The sequence below is a fragment of the Aptenodytes patagonicus genome, chromosome 2, assembly GCF_965638725.1.
Source record: "Aptenodytes patagonicus chromosome 2, bAptPat1.pri.cur, whole genome shotgun sequence".
Taxonomy (NCBI): domain Eukaryota; kingdom Metazoa; phylum Chordata; class Aves; order Sphenisciformes; family Spheniscidae; genus Aptenodytes; species Aptenodytes patagonicus.
The window spans coordinates 68,935,697-68,953,158 of NC_134950.1; the positions used below are offsets into that span (position 1 = coordinate 68,935,697).

General features: G+C 37.4%; 1 protein-coding gene across 1 annotated transcript in view; it reads left to right on the top strand.

The window, feature by feature from the left end:
• Positions 1-17,462, top strand: part of LOC143156531 (dynein axonemal heavy chain 5-like) — a 175,048-nt gene that overhangs the window by 17,372 nt on the left and 140,214 nt on the right. Inside the window, exons 10-23 of the mRNA XM_076330176.1 lie at positions 50-143; positions 1,307-1,405; positions 2,777-2,958; positions 5,274-5,393; positions 6,091-6,292; positions 9,301-9,396; positions 10,146-10,319; positions 10,413-10,502; positions 11,216-11,371; positions 12,355-12,494; positions 14,135-14,286; positions 16,077-16,284; positions 17,104-17,191; positions 17,308-17,431. Of these exons, the coding sequence (XP_076186291.1) occupies positions 50-143; positions 1,307-1,405; positions 2,777-2,958; positions 5,274-5,393; positions 6,091-6,292; positions 9,301-9,396; positions 10,146-10,319; positions 10,413-10,502; positions 11,216-11,371; positions 12,355-12,494; positions 14,135-14,286; positions 16,077-16,284; positions 17,104-17,191; positions 17,308-17,431 (1,925 nt within the window). The remainder of the gene's footprint in view (positions 1-49; positions 144-1,306; positions 1,406-2,776; positions 2,959-5,273; positions 5,394-6,090; positions 6,293-9,300; positions 9,397-10,145; positions 10,320-10,412; positions 10,503-11,215; positions 11,372-12,354; positions 12,495-14,134; positions 14,287-16,076; positions 16,285-17,103; positions 17,192-17,307; positions 17,432-17,462) is intronic.

Sequence of the window (17,462 nt, forward strand, 5' to 3'; positions counted from 1 at the left end):
GTAAACTTTCATTCCAAAGAGAGTATTAAATGTGTTTCTTTCTTCAAAGCCTTTTAGATGAGATCAAGAGTTCAAGAGTAAAGAAAATTATAAGTATTCTTCAGGCAGCAAGATCAAAGACATTAAAGCAGTGGAAAGAGCTGGTAATTACTATGTTTTAATAAAAGTTTTAAATGAGTACAGTACTGTATTTGTTATACACACAGAACTGAACACAGTGCTAAAAATAGTTTTGAGTGTTTATGCTGGTTTTGTGCTGTGGTTATTATCCGTTTGTTGAAACACGTAACACCAATGATTCTGAAGTAAATAGCTAACTTGAAAAGAAGTCAATGCTTCTGTAATGTGTCTTTCATTAACATAGTGGGCGCAATGGCTGTGCAGGAGTAAAGCAATGCAGCAATACAACATTTTTCTGTCTCTCTCCAGCTGTACCCTGCACAGGCCAACTGTAGAGATGTCTGAAAGTTCATCATATTGCTCTTAGAATTATTGACAGCTGGCTTTTTGTAGCATAACTGCTACTTCAGATAAGTGGATATCTGCGATGTAAACTTATCAGTCAGAATTGAAGGCAAGCCAGAAAATAAGCTGTAGACCACGTACAGCCAATCAGACTCCCCCAAAACACCAGAATGTAGATCTTCTAGCACTTAAGAAGGTATTCTACTGTTTTGAAAACAGACCAGGAAAACGGTGTCACCTTATTGAGTTTTTTATTTTGTGCTTAACATATTTGCAGACTTTTATGATGAATGGAATTTGGATTAGAGTGTCTGTACAGAGCCAGTACAAGCCAAGGATGATGAACTAGATTTCTTTCTTCATACAAAATTGCCTCCTAAGTACTGTATAGTTCCACCTGTCATGAACAGAAGCATGTACAGGCATTAGTTGTGAACTTATTTGCCCTAACAAGTGTTTATTTAAAAATGATGGGAAACACCCTGGTACATTTCAGGGATCTTGTCTAGGTTCTGTAGAATGGGTACCATGCTAAAACCATTCTAAAATGTAAGTCAGATTATCAAAACCACGCTATTGTACTTCCATTGGTAAGTAGTGAATTCCTCTAAATCACATCCAAAATGTTGCTGATTGCCAGGTAGATCTTACCAATTTTTGCATGTAAAAGCAGTTATTTCTTATGTGAAGAAGAAATGGCTTATTTGAGAGAACTTCTGTGAGAAAAGGTTTGCAAGATGGAATCATAGTCTTGTGGTAGCATGCACTTTAAAAGAGCAAGAACCTGTTCAGTAAGTTTTAACACTATTAATTCTATTTCTTTTTTTTTTAATCCCTTCAGGATGGTAATGTAACAATTGCTGCCAATGAAGCTAAAGACAATGTGAGATATTTATATACATTGGATAAATTTTTTGGCCCACTTGCCAAAGCTTCACCTGTAAGTAGTACTCTAAAGGCACTTAACGTGAAATTCAGAAAAGAAAGGAAAGGCTTTGGCTGCTGAAAGAAAGATGTTTCCCCTTTCAGTATTTAACTCCTATGCTTAATGATTAGTGGACAGCTTAACTCCTTTGCCATTAGTGAGCTGAGTTTACAGATTTTGAATAAGCCAGAGATACTACTTTTTGTGTAGGAGGCAGTTGTCATTCCAGAAGATAATTGAAGGGCATGAGAAAAATAAGCAAAAGATGATGTTTTTCCAAACCTGGTATCGAGCTGAATTGTCTTTGTGAGGTTGGGCCTTACATATGGTACCTCTTCCTGTCTCCATGCTTCTGTTAGCAGCTACTCATGATTGTTTTAATGCAAATATCATAAAATGATCTTAAGCCTTCAGTTGAGCTGAAATTGGGCAGCTTCCACTTATTTTACAGGTTAAAGCTGTTTCTCTTGCAGGTAGCATGTATTTACTTTCATCCTGGTTCAAATTATGATATTTATTTTCATAACCTTGTGGGTCTCAGATTTCATTTTTTTAAGCGAGAGCATGAATTTTGAAGATACAGCCAGCAGGCAAAACTGTCTAAGCTTACATGGTTCAGAAGATTTGCCCATAATCGAGCTGCTTACAGATTTTCTAAATATTGTTTTCAAAGCTTGAACTCTGTTTGAATCATTGTGATATTTTACACTGCTTTTCTTCTGCAAATATTCACCATTCTGCCACATTGGACTTGACTTTTAGTAACCATACTTCTTTTATCCTTTTCTAGACCAGTCACTGTCTTTTGTTGTGGGTTCTCAGTATATCTGGCTTGCATGCGTTTCTGTGGAATCTTTCTGTGGGACAGAAAACTCTGTAGTTCAGTATCCTCAGTAACAGATTATTGTTGCCTTGCCTCCCCCTTCTGGGTTTATCTTCTGGCAAAGATCTAGGCAAAATGAGCAAAGGCCAACTTTCTTCTTGTCCTTCCTACAGCAGGCCAACTCTTTTGTAGCAGTGTATGACTTCTTTTCCTTGTTTAGCGTATTCCTTTGCAAAGCTGACTACAGCACCTTCATATACTGGAGGCCATGGCCAAAAAGAGTACAGTCTCTGTTTTTCCTCTGGAAAATCCCACTCTGGAAGAAGACCTATTCATTTATTCATTACCCATTCCCCATTTTTTTCCTCTTGCTCATAGTGTGTTAGGTCCCCGCAAATGAATTGGGTCGTCCAGTTCATAATGAGATGTCTACAAGAACAATGTGTTACAATCAAAAAGATGTTTATCCACTGACAAACGTATTCCCAGAGCTGTCACATTTTCCGTTGTGTTAATTTTTAGGAAATTCAAATTGCTGACTTTCCCATTTTTTCCTGTTGTAGGTAACAATGATGGAACATGTACCCAGTTTATTGAATACTGTCTGTATGATCTACTGTACATCACCATACTACAACACATCAGAGCGCATGACATCCCTTCTTCTTAAAATCACTAATCAAATGATTAACACATGCAAGACGTATCTATGTGAAGGTGTTTCAAAAATCTGGGATCTGGACAGGTGACAGAATTTTAATAATTTCATCTTCTTTTGTTAACACTAGAAGTAAAATTATAGATTAGTCATCAGGATTATTAAAAGGTAAATTTAAGTAGCCCCTCGTCCTCCTACCAGGCACTGATTCTCATGTTAATTTTAAGCTTGTGACTACTCATTTTGTGTAGAATTAAGTACTCTGCAAAAACAAATTTACTATGTGTTGTGAAAAAAACTGTTATTGAAAAGCATATAATATATATCAGTATACAACACTCGATATTTTTTCCCCAAGGCTTTTTTTAGACCAAAACACACTTGAGCAATTAGAACTGGGAGCTAAGGTTCTTCATAAAGAAGCTCCGAGGACAGACTGGCAAAGTTCCATCTAAGATTTATATTTTGCTGTTAGTGGACAGGAAAGTCAGTTTGAGGAAGGGGACAATATATACCAGGACCAGAATCACAATTCGATTGTACTCTGTTTGGAGCGAGGTATGTGGGTGATAGGATGGGACTCAGACTTGTATTTTCTGACTATTCTGTGGGGAATGCTGTATGAGCAAATACATGAGGAGTGTTAATGGTGCCAATGAGGCACCTTAAATTTAAAAAGCTAGATTTACTGTAAGTTTGCTAGTTAGACTTGCCTAAGACTAGTTTTATTCTTCCTTTCTGTTGTTCTTGTTACAGCTATTGCTATAGCAAGAGTCCCTGGTTTTCAGCAGATGGTAGGCACTATACAGAAAATGAAGAACAAGTTTGCCTCAGCTCTAAGGAGCTTGCAATCTAAAACGTAAGAAGAGCTTGCAATCTGAAACGTAAGAAGTGAATGGTGAGGTGGCAGGAGGAAAGAGGGATGGAGAAAAACCAGCAATCATGCAGTGTTGGTTAGCTGGAATGACAGTGTTTTCAGCAAACCTTGTGATGCCCTTGGGTGTTTTGTAGGCATCACTGCCAGGAGGACTAAAGGAGACATTTCAAGGAAGGGACGAGTTAGGGGCTTTATAGCTACTTGCAAGGAGCTGCTCCCAGGTGCTATGTACAGCATAAGTGGAAGCATAGAAGTGTTTCTATGAAACCTAACAAGTGGGTGGAGAATGCTGATGTCACTGGCAGAACAAGTCTATCTGAAGGATGAGAAGTGGAGATAGCCTAGGAAAAACACGTACTGTAAGAACAAGTCAATTATTTTCATGCAAAAGGGAAGGGGGAAATCACAGGGGTTAAGATGAGCATGACGTCTAAAGTTATCAATTAGAAAAGTAATGATTGGAACAGTCTCTTGAAAGAGTATAAATTGAGCAAGATTATGGTTACTGAGGTGAGAAGGAAAAGGTGTTACAAGCTCCATCAAGACATAGACAGTCAGGATGTCTGTGCTTAAATTCCAGCCAAGTCAAAGGTGACGCTGAGGTAACAGGCTAGGAGACATACAAGTAAATCTAACAAATAATTTGGATTTCTCCTGTATTGCGGTGTGGGTAAAGGGAAGTTTTCAGAAATTACCTTTAATCAGTTAAGTACCAGCTATGTTTATTCTAAAGAACTAATGTAAATAAAAGTAGAATACATTTTTTTTGTTTATTCTAGCTGAATTTATTTTTGAGACATTCTTCTCATTTACTTATTTGCTGCTGCTGTCCCTGCAAAAGTTTCTCTCTGTCCCAGTTAGTGGTTTCAGTCTATAAAGTTTGACTATCATTTTAATTCTCAATGATCTTTTGGAAGACGAAAGACAGAGCCAAAGTGGAGCAACAGTCTTGGGTAAATGGCTTATGACTAATTTCCATGCCTCATCCGTGTTTCTCATGTAGAGTAGTACCTCAGGGTTAATGAACAACCATGTATAAGATGTAACTATCTGTGGCCTTAGGAACCGAGATCTTCCTGGTGTGTCTTTGTAAAGAAACAAGACTTTCCTCATGCTTACTGTAGTCTGAAAAAATACCTCTCCAGTCTTGTCTGCTTAGAAAAAACAAAGAAACAAGCGAAGAAAAACCCATCAGCAATACCCAGGTTACAGAAGATGAGAAATGGCCAAACTGCAGGCACTCAGTAGCTAGGGTTTCCTGATGTAAGTGCTTTCTGGACTGTGCTATGAAAGTTTTGGGTTGATAACAATAAAACCTAAACTTAAAAATATCCCATCTAGATAACAAATTTAAAACAAAACCTTGTAATGTAATCCTCACATTTTGAATGTTTTTCAGGTAATGTATAATTTTGTGTTCTTATTTTGCAAAGTTGCATATCCAACTGAAATGTTCTATTTTTATTTATACTCTTTTGAAGACGTCCTTACGATGATTTTCTGTCTTCTGTGCTTTCTTCCTCAGGCAAGAATTGCTAAAGAGGATACAACAATGCATTTCCCTCAAAGAACAGTACCAAACATCCTTTCAGAAAATTAGGGAGGCACTAAAGGAAAATCCAAGTGACAGGCAATTTGATTTCAGGTAAATAATTCACTCTAATATTGAATCATATTCATTTATACAATTTATAAATGAGATATTATATCTGCTGGCTAGCAGAAACGCTGAATACTCAATTAAAATGTAGTATTTATTATAATCAGAACATGACCTTGCAGAGGTTTTTTTTTTATTCAGGAGTAAACCAGTAACAGGTTTTTGCCAGTCACTTGTTGATTTATCAGATGTCCAAGGGGCCTTCAGGCGAATTTATGCATGTGTTAATTTAATATATATGTTTATGTATGGTCTGAAATCCCAACAAATTTGAGTCATGAATGTAAGTGAAAAGACTCCAGGGGAATTTAATCAGCTTTGGGCTGGGTTGTCTATCACAATACCAAGGGGAGTTTTACCTGCATTGGCACTTAAAGCATGGAGCACTTCTTAGTATTGTACATTCACATTTTGATCTCCTGCAAATGTCTTATTTAAAGGAGTAACTCCTATAAAATGTGGTAAAGGCTTTTAATTGACATATATAAGGATTAAGCATTTTCTTGTTTATATCCATTACTTTAAAATGGTTTTTACTTGATTTGTAATTATTACAGCATAGATTTTTTTATGTGAAACTTGGTAGCAGTTCTGGAAGAATATATGTGGGTTAAATATATGTGGTTAAATCTATTACAAATAGATTTGCGTAACAATCCCTCTGTTGCTTTTTTATTGTTAGTGAAAACTATATATTTGGAAAATTTGATACATTCTGTAAACGTTTGGAGAAGATTTCAGACATGAGTAATATTATGGAAAGCCTTTTAGAGCTCCAGCGTATAAAAATAGAAGGTATTGAAGAGATCAGTACTCATTACCAGAGCATTGCTACAAACACCAAATCCAAACGGTATGATGTTCTGGATCACAGAAAAAAAGAGGTATATACATTCAGCACTTGTCTGACAATCACTCCCTTAATTCTGTGCTTTTCACGGGAGTTATGCAAAGAAGATTAAATATTGTAACAATGCATATAGTATTTTGCTGTAATAATAATACTTTCATATCTTTTAATACAGTTTGAAAGTGTTTGGGTAAATTTGGCTTTTATTTCAAATGTTTTTGTTAATTTGTGATAAACTAGGTTTTCTGTGATAGGTAATGCTACAAACAACTTTTCCTAAACTTGTTTTGAGATGGATATATTTTGAACTGCAGACTGAAAACTAATTCAGGCAGGTCAATGCATTAAATACAGTTTATCTAGTTGCAAGTGTTACTCAGGGATACTGAAAATATTTAGTGGAATAGTAAAGGCGGTATTATAGTAAACATAGCAAAGGCACTTAGATGAACATTTTAAGAGGGAGAAGTGAATGATACCACCCCCAGCGCTGAGTAGGGTGGTAAAAACTGAAGTGGCTTTTCAAGTGCCTCAGACTCATGTTTTAATACATCCTGCGCATGCTGGAATTGAGCTGCTTTTTTTGAGCTGTAGTCTGCTTGCTTTGCAGGATTGATAGCCTCACAATAGAAGTGCTAGAAATGTTGACTTACTCTCCTGCCTTACTGAACTGTAGCTTGCAACTGTAAGGAACTTTCCTTTAAACATTTAAGTCTAGAATGCCTTTGGCTTTCTTCGAACTGGCTGGTGGCTTACATTTCTGTAATACTTGCTGTGTGGTTCTTTTCTGAAGTAGAACATTTACTGGTAACTGGAATTTGAAGGTGTTTAAAAATTATGTGGCTTTTCTACACCTAAATGGTTGGAGCAATATATATTCTGGACTATCTTTCCAAGCTAGTGGAGTGCTTTCTTCAAGAGGAAGTTTACATTGAACTCTTTTTGTAGGTCCTTGGTCTTTTAGACTTTCAAGAAAATTTATTACAGATAAATACCCTACTTCTAGTTAGGAGCTGCCGAATTTGGTAGCCCAATAGAGGTGAGGCTGTCACAGTTCCATGTCCCCAGGTCCACTGGGCTGTGAGGCTGAGCGTGTAATTCCCAATAGGCATGCATGCACACGTACACACAATACATTTATACACAGGTCTGGCCGCACAGCTCAACACAAAGTGAAAGCACAGCAATCACACAATTACAAACAGTATTAATGGCCTCATCCCTTACCTCTCTGGCTGAGCAGGAGGAAAGCCTGTTAGTGGAAAATATATATACATGGATTCCTCCAGTAGCTAGTCTTACACGCTCAGTCTATCCAACAACTGGCCCCTGGATACCCAGGTCTCCCCAGTTCCTGGACTTACAAACTTCCCCAAGGCCCACAGCCCCACTCCAGTTGCTGGTACTCAGACCTATACACACACACACACAGACACATGCACTATGGGTCCCTCCAGTAACTGGTGTCAGGCAATCAGTCTACCCTTTACCTGACCCCTGGATCCCCTTGCTGTACTGGTTGCTGACACATAGAAACACACACGTGCAGACAGTTCTTTCTTGTAGTTGGTCCAGGCTTATAAACTTATCAGTAGCTGACCTTCAGACCCTACCGTCTCTCTGGTGGCTGGCTTGGGCCTCCTGGTCCCGCTGGTAGCCAACTCTTAGACCACTCTGGTCTCTTTAATATCCAGCCCAGGCTTATGGCTGCTCCCACACTTGGTTCCCAAGCCTCTGTCCTATTTGCTGCCTAATCTGGTTTGGTATTCTCTAACCATTATACGTGACACACCCACACACACAGTATGCACATGCTCCAGTGTTTCTAGTTACTACGATCCATGGTTCCTACCCTGGTTGCTGATGCTTAGACCTCAATATGCTCTAGTCTCTCCAGTTGCTGACTCTACAGGTGCACAGGCCCCAGTGACCCATGGTCTCCATAGAATCATAGAATGGTTTGGGTTGGAAGGGACCTTTAAAGATTATCTAGTCCAACCCCCCTGCCATGAGCAGGGTCATCTTCCACTAGATCAGGTTGCTCAAAGCCACATCCAACCTGACCTGAAACATTTCCAGGGGTGGGGCATCCACAACTTCTCTGGGAAACCTGTTCCAGTGCCTCACCACCCTCAGCATAAAAAATTTCCTCCTTATGTCCAATCTAAATCAACCCTCTTTTGGGCAGATTTAAAACCATTACCCCTTGTCCTATCACCACAGGACTTGGTAAAAGTCTCTCTTCATCCTTCTTATAAGCTGCCTTTAAGCCCCTTCCACTCCTGTTGCTGGTACGTAGACTCCCATACGCACTCATGCACTCAGAAGAGAGAACCCTTTCACTCATGAAAATGGTTAGAAATGGAGATAAGTAAGAAGACAAGACAGATTGTGCTGATCAGGTGCAGGGCACGGCCAGACAAGTGTATTGACCAGCAACCTGTTCACATGTGACCGACTCCTTTTATCCCATCATGCCTCCATTTTTCCACACTTGTTCCTCCCACAAACCACACTGATCCCTGCCTTTGCTTCTTCCCTAACTCCCATAATATGTTTTGTATAGTGCCAAAATGCTCTTCCCTGGTAAACTGTAATGGGTCCCTTATCTCCTAGGCAATAACCTCCCTTAGTCTGTAAGGTGCTCTAGAGAGCCTGCCAGTTTGCTCATCTTGATGGGTTTCATACCTGGACAGTGAGCTGAGCGCTCTTCTGTGGCAGTGCTGGGAGTAGCTGGTGAGTGTACTATGTTCTTTCTGGTTAGGTTATTAGATTTCCTCTGCCTGTCCTTGTTCCTCCGTGCTCTTTTGTGTTCATGAAGATGAGGCGTTAATCATATAAGCTAACACTTCTTATTTTTGGTTTGTTTTGCTTAGAATGTAAATGCCTTTGTTACTGGTATTATCCCTGTTCTCTTCAATTCAGTACTGAACACATGTACTGGGCAGATAAAGCAAATTCCCCAAAAACTTCAGGGAAAGAATTTTGTATGAAATGAAAGCAACACTCTAGATGATTTTTTTTTCTTTTACCCCTTTCTAGTTTGAAAAAGATTACCTTGAATTTAAGAACCAAATTGCAGCATTGTACGAGTCCATACAAGAATTTGTGGATTCCTGGTTTGAGAGGACCGTAACTGTAAGTAATTTTACAAATGCAAAAATTTTACAAATTCTGGTGCTCAGAAAGGCTGAGTACCCGTCGCTCCTACTGAACTCCTTCATTACTGCCAGTGTTCTGTACTGTGCTGGTGGCTGCCTGAGATAATGTAGGAGGACATCAGGCCTATTACAAGTGTTCTAAAAGTCGCTTGCAGAAGTGCTGGAAGATAATGTTCACTGTTACTTGGTGCCAGTTTTATGTTCCATCTTTCCTTACCAATTTTATAGTCCTATTTTTTTGAAGTTTATTTTCTTTCTTCATCCTGGTGTTCCCCATGCTTCCTGTTGCATTTCTAAGTTATTCCTGTTGGGCTGGCAGGAGTAATGAAATAATCCCTGCTGTCTGTTACCTTAATGTCAATACTGTTCATTGGTTCAGGCCCTGATCATGATATGAGATGTTAATGAAGCATGAGTAAAGGCGTAGGTGTTCTACCACAACTGCTTGCAGAAAAAGAGAGTGATGATTTGAGAGTCAGAAAAAAATTAAATATTCCAGTATACCGTAGTGGTAGCAGTTTCTTGGTTCATACTGTGGTAAATATATTCTAAATGGGACGAAATACAGAAGTAAAATTCACTAACTTTTCTGGATGGACTTTTCTGTGTTTCTTAGGAAACAACTTGCAAACTTGCATAACTTATAAATTAGAAAAACAGTTTATGAACAGTGACTTTCTGAACTATTAGCATCTCCTGGACTAAATGCTTCATCCTCCTTTTTAGACTGAACAGATGCTGGGACTTCTGATGAAACTTGAACAAATAGGAGAAAATCATATTGATCTTAATGAGAAGTATACCATTGTCCTTCAGCAGTACAGCCAAGATCTAGAGTTTGTTCGAAAACTCTACCAGAAGCAAAAAGAAAATCCACCTATACCACGTAATATACCACCAGTAAGAATGAAATAAATGAGAGAGAAAAAGGACTTTGCTTCTTGACTGTTTTTAAGTTAATGGAAATATAACCTCGTATCTTCTGTGTTTTAGGTAACAGGGAAGATTATGTGGGCGCAGCAGTTATACAGAAAAATTGACCATCCAATGACATTCCTTAAAAAGAAAACCACACTTTTGAAGGTTGGAAATTAGCAGAGGAGGGTTTATGCTAAGCTTTCAATGATGTTATTAACAGACACATGATTTATTTTTAAACTCTTAAGCTCACTTTTCTAGCAACTTGTATTCAAGCTCATCCAACAGGATAGGTGTTAACGTTTGCTCCAGGATTTGAATTCCTTTTTGCAGCATTATTATTCTGCAGCTCAGGACAGTTACTTCCCTTGAGACATTAAGCTGATGACTTAGGCCGGTGCTTTTGTCCCTTCTGGGGCTTGACTCATGTTAATCCTGATAATAGCACTGTTGGCCATGTACCTGAGCTTAGAGCCTTCTGTCTGCTATGCTCTGTAATGAAGAGGACTGAGATATTTAATCTCAAACACTAGCCACACTTCATGAAAGAATATAATTTTATAGCTTTCTCAGTGGGACATCAGTGCCTTGTATAGGTCATAGTATAGACTTTGTTTTATGGGCAAGACTGGGAGGAAAAATCAGGAAAAGTTATGTTGTTTAGAGCAGTTAAATACTTCTTAATAATTGAATTCCTAAATATATTTCTATGTTTCTGTGTCTTACCTTATCTCTAAAATAGCATAACTTAAAGCTTTCTATTTGTTTTGTTTTCCTAATGGTGGTAAGGAAAAGCCTAGTGGAGGGCATTTCTACTATGTTAGACTCATTGAATTGTTTAAAGGATGTTTGCCTTTTTTTTTTTCCTTGAATTGCAGACACTGGAAATGAAAAAGGTTGTTAAGAGCTACAATAAAATGGCTGCAGTTCTTCTGGAATTTGAATTTATTTATCATAGAGCCTGGTGCAGGTTTGCTGACCAGGCTAGAAATGCTCTGTGTGCTTCCTTACTTGTCAGGCACCCAGAAACCAAGGTAAATATGATTTATTCTTTGTATTACTGTTGCATTGTTTAGTATTACATATGCTACTTTAATCATACCATGGATAGACAAGCACAGCATTAAAATAATCTTAATAGGGTTGAAAAAATGACTACTCGAATTGGTATTTTTTTTTTCCTTTTTGTGTATATTTATGGTACAGACTTCATCATGCCTCTTCTTCATAAAGCTCCTGCCTCGTTCAGGGCATAAAAGAGGCAGTACCCAGCAAATACATGTCTATTATTGACTTATCTACATCTTTTTAGATATTGTTTCATGTTTTATTTTCTATGTTAACCAAAATTTTAGTCAAGGAAGGAATTTTTAATTAGATCATGGTCTTTTCTGTAGTGGTCAACATCACTGTGTTGAGTACATTGCAATCATTCATTAGTTTGCTTTCAAAACTGCTTGCTGAGACAGAAAATCTTACCATTCTTACTTCACAGATTATTTTTTCTGCTGTAGTGAAGAGAAATTATGGTTAAAATGTGGCGTTTTTTGAAGTAATGATTCCCTAATGGACAACTAGAACCTAGTTTTCAAATTTATTTAGCACCTTAATAGCGTTTAGTGCCCCAAAAAGTGTACAGAGATTAACCTTCATAACACTTCTCCCTAGTCTACCAATGGAGAAACTGAGATGAAGAGGCAAATTAGTTTCCACAGAGTGTAGCTGCAGAACTAGAATCAAACTTAGGAAGTTACAGGAGCCAAGTGGTTAGGGCACACTGAAGGAGTCACAGGAAATTGAAATCAGTGTAAGATATTGGTTGATTAATACTTTGGAAAATCCAGATATTTGTAGAGGAGGAGGAGGATCTGTTTAGAAACATGAGTATCCATTTAAAAAATCTTCTCTAGTCATCTACATCTTGTTATATGTTCCAGTTATATCACACTACATGTAACCACCAAACTACTGCCTTATTTTCTATTTCTTTTTTTTCCCCCTGTACTGCTACATGAAGGAATTACTTGTAAACTTGGATCCAGTGGTCCTGGAAGTACTTTATGAAACAAAATACCTGAAAAAAATGCATTTTGAAGTTCCAGATGTTGTCCTTGGCTTGTGTGCAGATGAAGAACAGATTAAAAGACATCAAATGGAGTGAGTGAACAGTTTTTGGATTTGATTCTCATCTGCAAATGGGAATTCCTAGCTTTGAATCTGTTGCATATGCTTTTGATTTATTATAATTTTTCTCTTTGATGGAGTTTAATTGAAATTAAATTGCTTTCCCCTGCATTTCCATAGTAATATTGGTAACAAGGAGTTGTTCCTATCTCCACAAATATCTCATTACTAGAAAACGACAACATGCTTTTGTTTTGTTACTGCAACAGCTGCTCTGTATGTGGGGCTCCTAGGTACTGCTAAGGCATCTATGCACATAGGGATTACACTCCAAAATATTACAGTTAACATCAAAAGCTTTTTTCTGTTAGAAAAACAAGCTGGAATTTACCACTTGATTAAGGCACAACCCAAACATTTGTATAGGTAATACATCACCTAAGTTATAATATGCTCTCTCATGTTGAATATCTGAAATAACTTTTGTTGATTTTAAATAATTTATTTCTGCTTCTTGTGACAGTACAATTCTGTGCTGGAAGAGTTCTTTTCATTCTCAGGGATGCTGATTATTAATTCTCTAACTCTCTAAGCAAGGATGATAGGTCTTAAAAAAGTCATCCTTTGTGAGGAGTGTCCTTTATATAGTTTTTAAATAGAAGTGGACAAAAAGGGACAAAGTTCAAAGAGTTTCATAAACACTTGCATTCAACCCCTCCTCCCTTTTTCTATTGTTAAAGCTTTCAGTCTTTCACTCTTATAATACCACGTTTTTCATTAATTATCTGTGGAGTGTTTTAGGACAAACTAACCTAAAACTTCTAACGTGCAAGGCAAACTCTACGTGCTACAGTCTTCTGAAAAGCAACAGCCCCGACTTTTGCCATCCAAGAGAAACAAAAAAGTACAGAAAATGTTTGCAATAAAAAAAATATACAAACTTACTTTCTATTATAAAAAAGACTTCAGACTGACTCTCCAAGCAAAGAAGGAATATTCAGAGACTAGATTTTTGCTTAAGCGACACTGGAAAAATGGTTCTGGGTATATTGCGAATGGGTTATCTCAGTATACAGTTTGTAACATTGATGTTTAGGGTCATGGTTTTAATCTGGCACAGAATACAGCTATTACTTTTTTTGCAGCAGTTCTTGTAAGGAACCCATTTTGTATCTTTGACTTCTGAGTTGCGTTCGCTTCTAATTCTTGTTTATGCAGCTTCATTGTGTAGCTCCATTTTCATGGAACTATATTGGTAAGTCTTGATTCAGAATTTGGCCTCTCTCTTTGGGATTTGGTGTCCTAAGTGGTTTGGATCTTGCTTTTCTTATAAGCAGTGTCATTTCATACTATGTCTTGTGAGATAGGAAGAAGGGAACAAAAATACCATGTTTTCAATTTCCTGTTTTTTTTAATTGTAATTAATTTTTCTTGGAAGAAAGTTTCTCTAACTTGATCACAGTCATTTTGCTGGAGGTACTTATTTCCCCAGTCTGGTTCTGCTGTTAGTGGGGAGAAAGAGGCTTAGTTTGAGCTAGGAAGAGCTGGGAAGGGTTCTTATTTTTAACATGAGGTCAGAACTTGCAAATCTTATTAACAGAAAACGTATCCAAACTTCTGCATGTTTCAAATATCTGAATTAAGCACATTCTAAACATATTCATGTCTTTCAGGCTCCAGAATCTGTTGATCAATTACAAAGAGCATCTGAATGGGATTCCTGTTATGCTGAAACCACTGATGAAACCTTTCATAGGACAAGTTGAGGATGCCCTTACTCCGGGCCTGATGCAGCTGTCATGGAATTCTCTGAACATCAATAAATGTATGTAGTAGTAGGAGAAGTGGTGAACTGTTGATGCTGTTAGGTGGTACCTGCCAAATATTTCCTTGTTAGTTTTAGGAAGAGCACTCCATCTATACGAGGGGAAAACATGCTTGTAAATCAGTTTTCAGTTGAGGTAGACTGATGTTAGGCTTTCACTTTTCTTCTTCAAAATGAAAAGCAGCAAGATAAACAGGAACAGATGCAGCCTAAATATGAAAGTGAAATGGGGCATGGGTTTGGGCAGCTGTTCATTTGTGACTCTGCCGTGTGGCACTGGTGCATGGGGCTCTGACCAGTGCTTAAGGCAGGGCTGGTCACCTTTTAGCTTTACTTGACCTTTGCCTGACCAGAGCACAAAAAAACAATGGCAAATGGGTATTTATGTTTGTTTTATAGCTCTAAAATGATTTTTTGTGTTTGGTTTGCATAGTTTAGTAACGCATTGTAAGGAAGGTCTTTACAATATTCTTTATTCATTTAGGTACTCTCTGCACTGTGCTAAGTATCTGAATAGCTATAATTCAGGTTTTAATGGTTCTTTGGATCAGCATTTGCTCTGGTGGAAAGTGGCCTTTTTTGACAAGATAGAGGTTATTCGGCAAGAGTATCTGGGCTACCTCCTGTTTCCTGCTGCTGCAGCTGAAATGGAATCACGCCTAGGAATGCTTTTCTTGAGTGTATGCATCATATCTTTTTGAAGATGTGCAATGTCTAATGTGCCCAGAATGCATGTTGGACACTTACAAATTAGCCATTGGTTCAGTGTATACAAAATAACTGACCTGCCAGCGATGTGCTGAATTCACTATGCATGAGCTTAATGTCTTAAGTGCCTTATTTCCATCTAATATGTAGAAGTATGGGGGCCCATGGTTGCCTTCTAGACTAAAACACAGGAGACAAGGTGAAAAAATGGATTTAGGACTATCTAATTTATATATTAAAAAAAACCCTTAAGGAATTGGTTAGATTATTTGTCCATTTTAGTCAATAAAAAAGACAAGCTTCATCATTAACTTCCTAATAGGAATAAATTATGTTTTCCATTTAAAGCATCAGCAGTTGGACACCACTGTCACACTGCTGTGTCTCGGATATCATAGTGATTTCTTTCTACATACAGTAAGAAAGTATTGGTGATTCAAATGATAGTGTCTGGTAATAACAAATACAAAGACAAAGGGTGTCAGGTGACATATTTCTTTCTTCTTTGCAATGAAAAGTATGAAAGACAGGGAAAGAATTTAAGCAGTCTATTCAGAAACAGTCGTTTTAACCTAGTTTAATAAACACATCTGTTAAAGCACGCAATTTATCTCTTTCCAAAGTAAGTTAGGTCATATACATGAAAGAAGATATCTAGTGGTTTAACCAGTATGTAATCTTGGCTGGGGGAACTTTAGCCATTGAATTTATAGGTTAATTACAATTATAAAAGTACTGGATTTCACTGTGTATGTATGTAGGAGGACCAAAATAATTTTTGTACAGTTGTATCCTTTCTGTTTTCCGTTGTATTTTGTTGCTCCTTTTCATTACAATGTTCTTTAATACAGAAAAAGAAGATATATTTTGAAGGCTAGTGTACTAGTTATTATAAAATGGTTTCATTTAAAGACTCCAAAGTAGAGCAAGTCCATCATGTTTCTATTTCAGGCCTTAATTGCATATTTCATTGCCATTAAATCCTCATTTTATTGTAATACCTGGAGGGCAGGGGAAGGGGAGGTGAGATTTAAGAGGTCTGTATTTTGCATGATTTGTTTTCATTTTGTTTTCTTGCTTAGTTATTGAGAATGTTTATAGTACCCTGAGGGAGCTGGACTATGTAGTCAAAGAAGCGGCTGACACCCTGGAATGCAGAATTGAAAGAATTCTGGAGGATATGTCGAACACTGCTCTGATAATTTTGCCAGAAGATGAACCTATAGATGTGCTTTCTTTCCTGGAACAGACAGAAAAGCTTGCTGTCTCTACTGCTCACAAACTGTCTCAGTAAGTTTACTAATTGCAAGGCCATATTTGGGAGGGATTATTTATGTATTACTTTTTTATGCATAGAGAGTTTACTTTTAAAATTCTATTTTAACAGAGTACTAGTCTAAAGCAAAATGATAGTCTCAGGATGCAGTAGAGAAACTCCCAAGTGTCTTGAATACAGCAGATGTAAAATTGCATATGTAGTGTTTAGCATTTCATATTTTTCTCCTTATGGCATTCTAATCAGTAACAAGAAAAATGAAGATAGATATGAATGAATGAAGATAGATGAAATCTCATCCCCATGTTAATTGCTTGATTCTTAATGCTAGCTAGCTAATGTAAGACCTCCCATTCTCCCAGCGCTGCAAATTTTTTGGCCTATGCTTATTTTCCAGGTTATAGCAGAGTAGTTGTTCAGTTCTTCTCCAAAAAGATGTCTATGCTAACTGTGCAAAATAAGATACCTTCTATTTATTTTTTTGTTTTTATTTTACTAATTCTGATTTCACAGATTATCTTACTGCATCATGATAAGCCTGTTTTATGAACTATAGTTGGAAAATAACTTTTTTTTCCTTTAATTATTATGAAGTCTGGTTGAATCAGATATAACAGAGTCTGACAAACGGGTTTCTTGATAGTCTGCATATCTTAATGTCTTAAATTCTCTGTATGCCCAAGCAATAGGAACAAACTGAAAAGTCTAAGGGTATTTCCCTGCACATACAATTCTTCACAGTGCAGTAGGACTTGGGGTGTGTGCCTGGAAAATAACAAAGGGTATTCCTTATGTTTGATTCCTTGTGGGTGACTGTAAGGTTGTTTTTGTAGACAGAGTCAGCAAGTGGAATGCTCTGTGTGTGAACTGGTAGATACTCTTAAGCAGAGGCTGAAAGCAGATGCTGGAAGAACTCTGGAGGTAAGACTTCTACAGTGTAAAAAGTAACCTTTTATAACGTAGTCAGATACTCGATATTTCACTTACATGCTGGATAATATAGTTATTTTCCTAAGAATTTCCTTTTAACTCTTCAGGATTCATACTCCTGTATACATCTCGACATGAAACAGAAAACACGCTGCCAAGAATGCCTGTCCTGTAGTTACTATAATCTGATGGGACAGCTTTGTCAGAAGAATACTGATTCTTTAGTCAGATGTGAGTCTGTCTTTTTCAGATGTTTAATTTT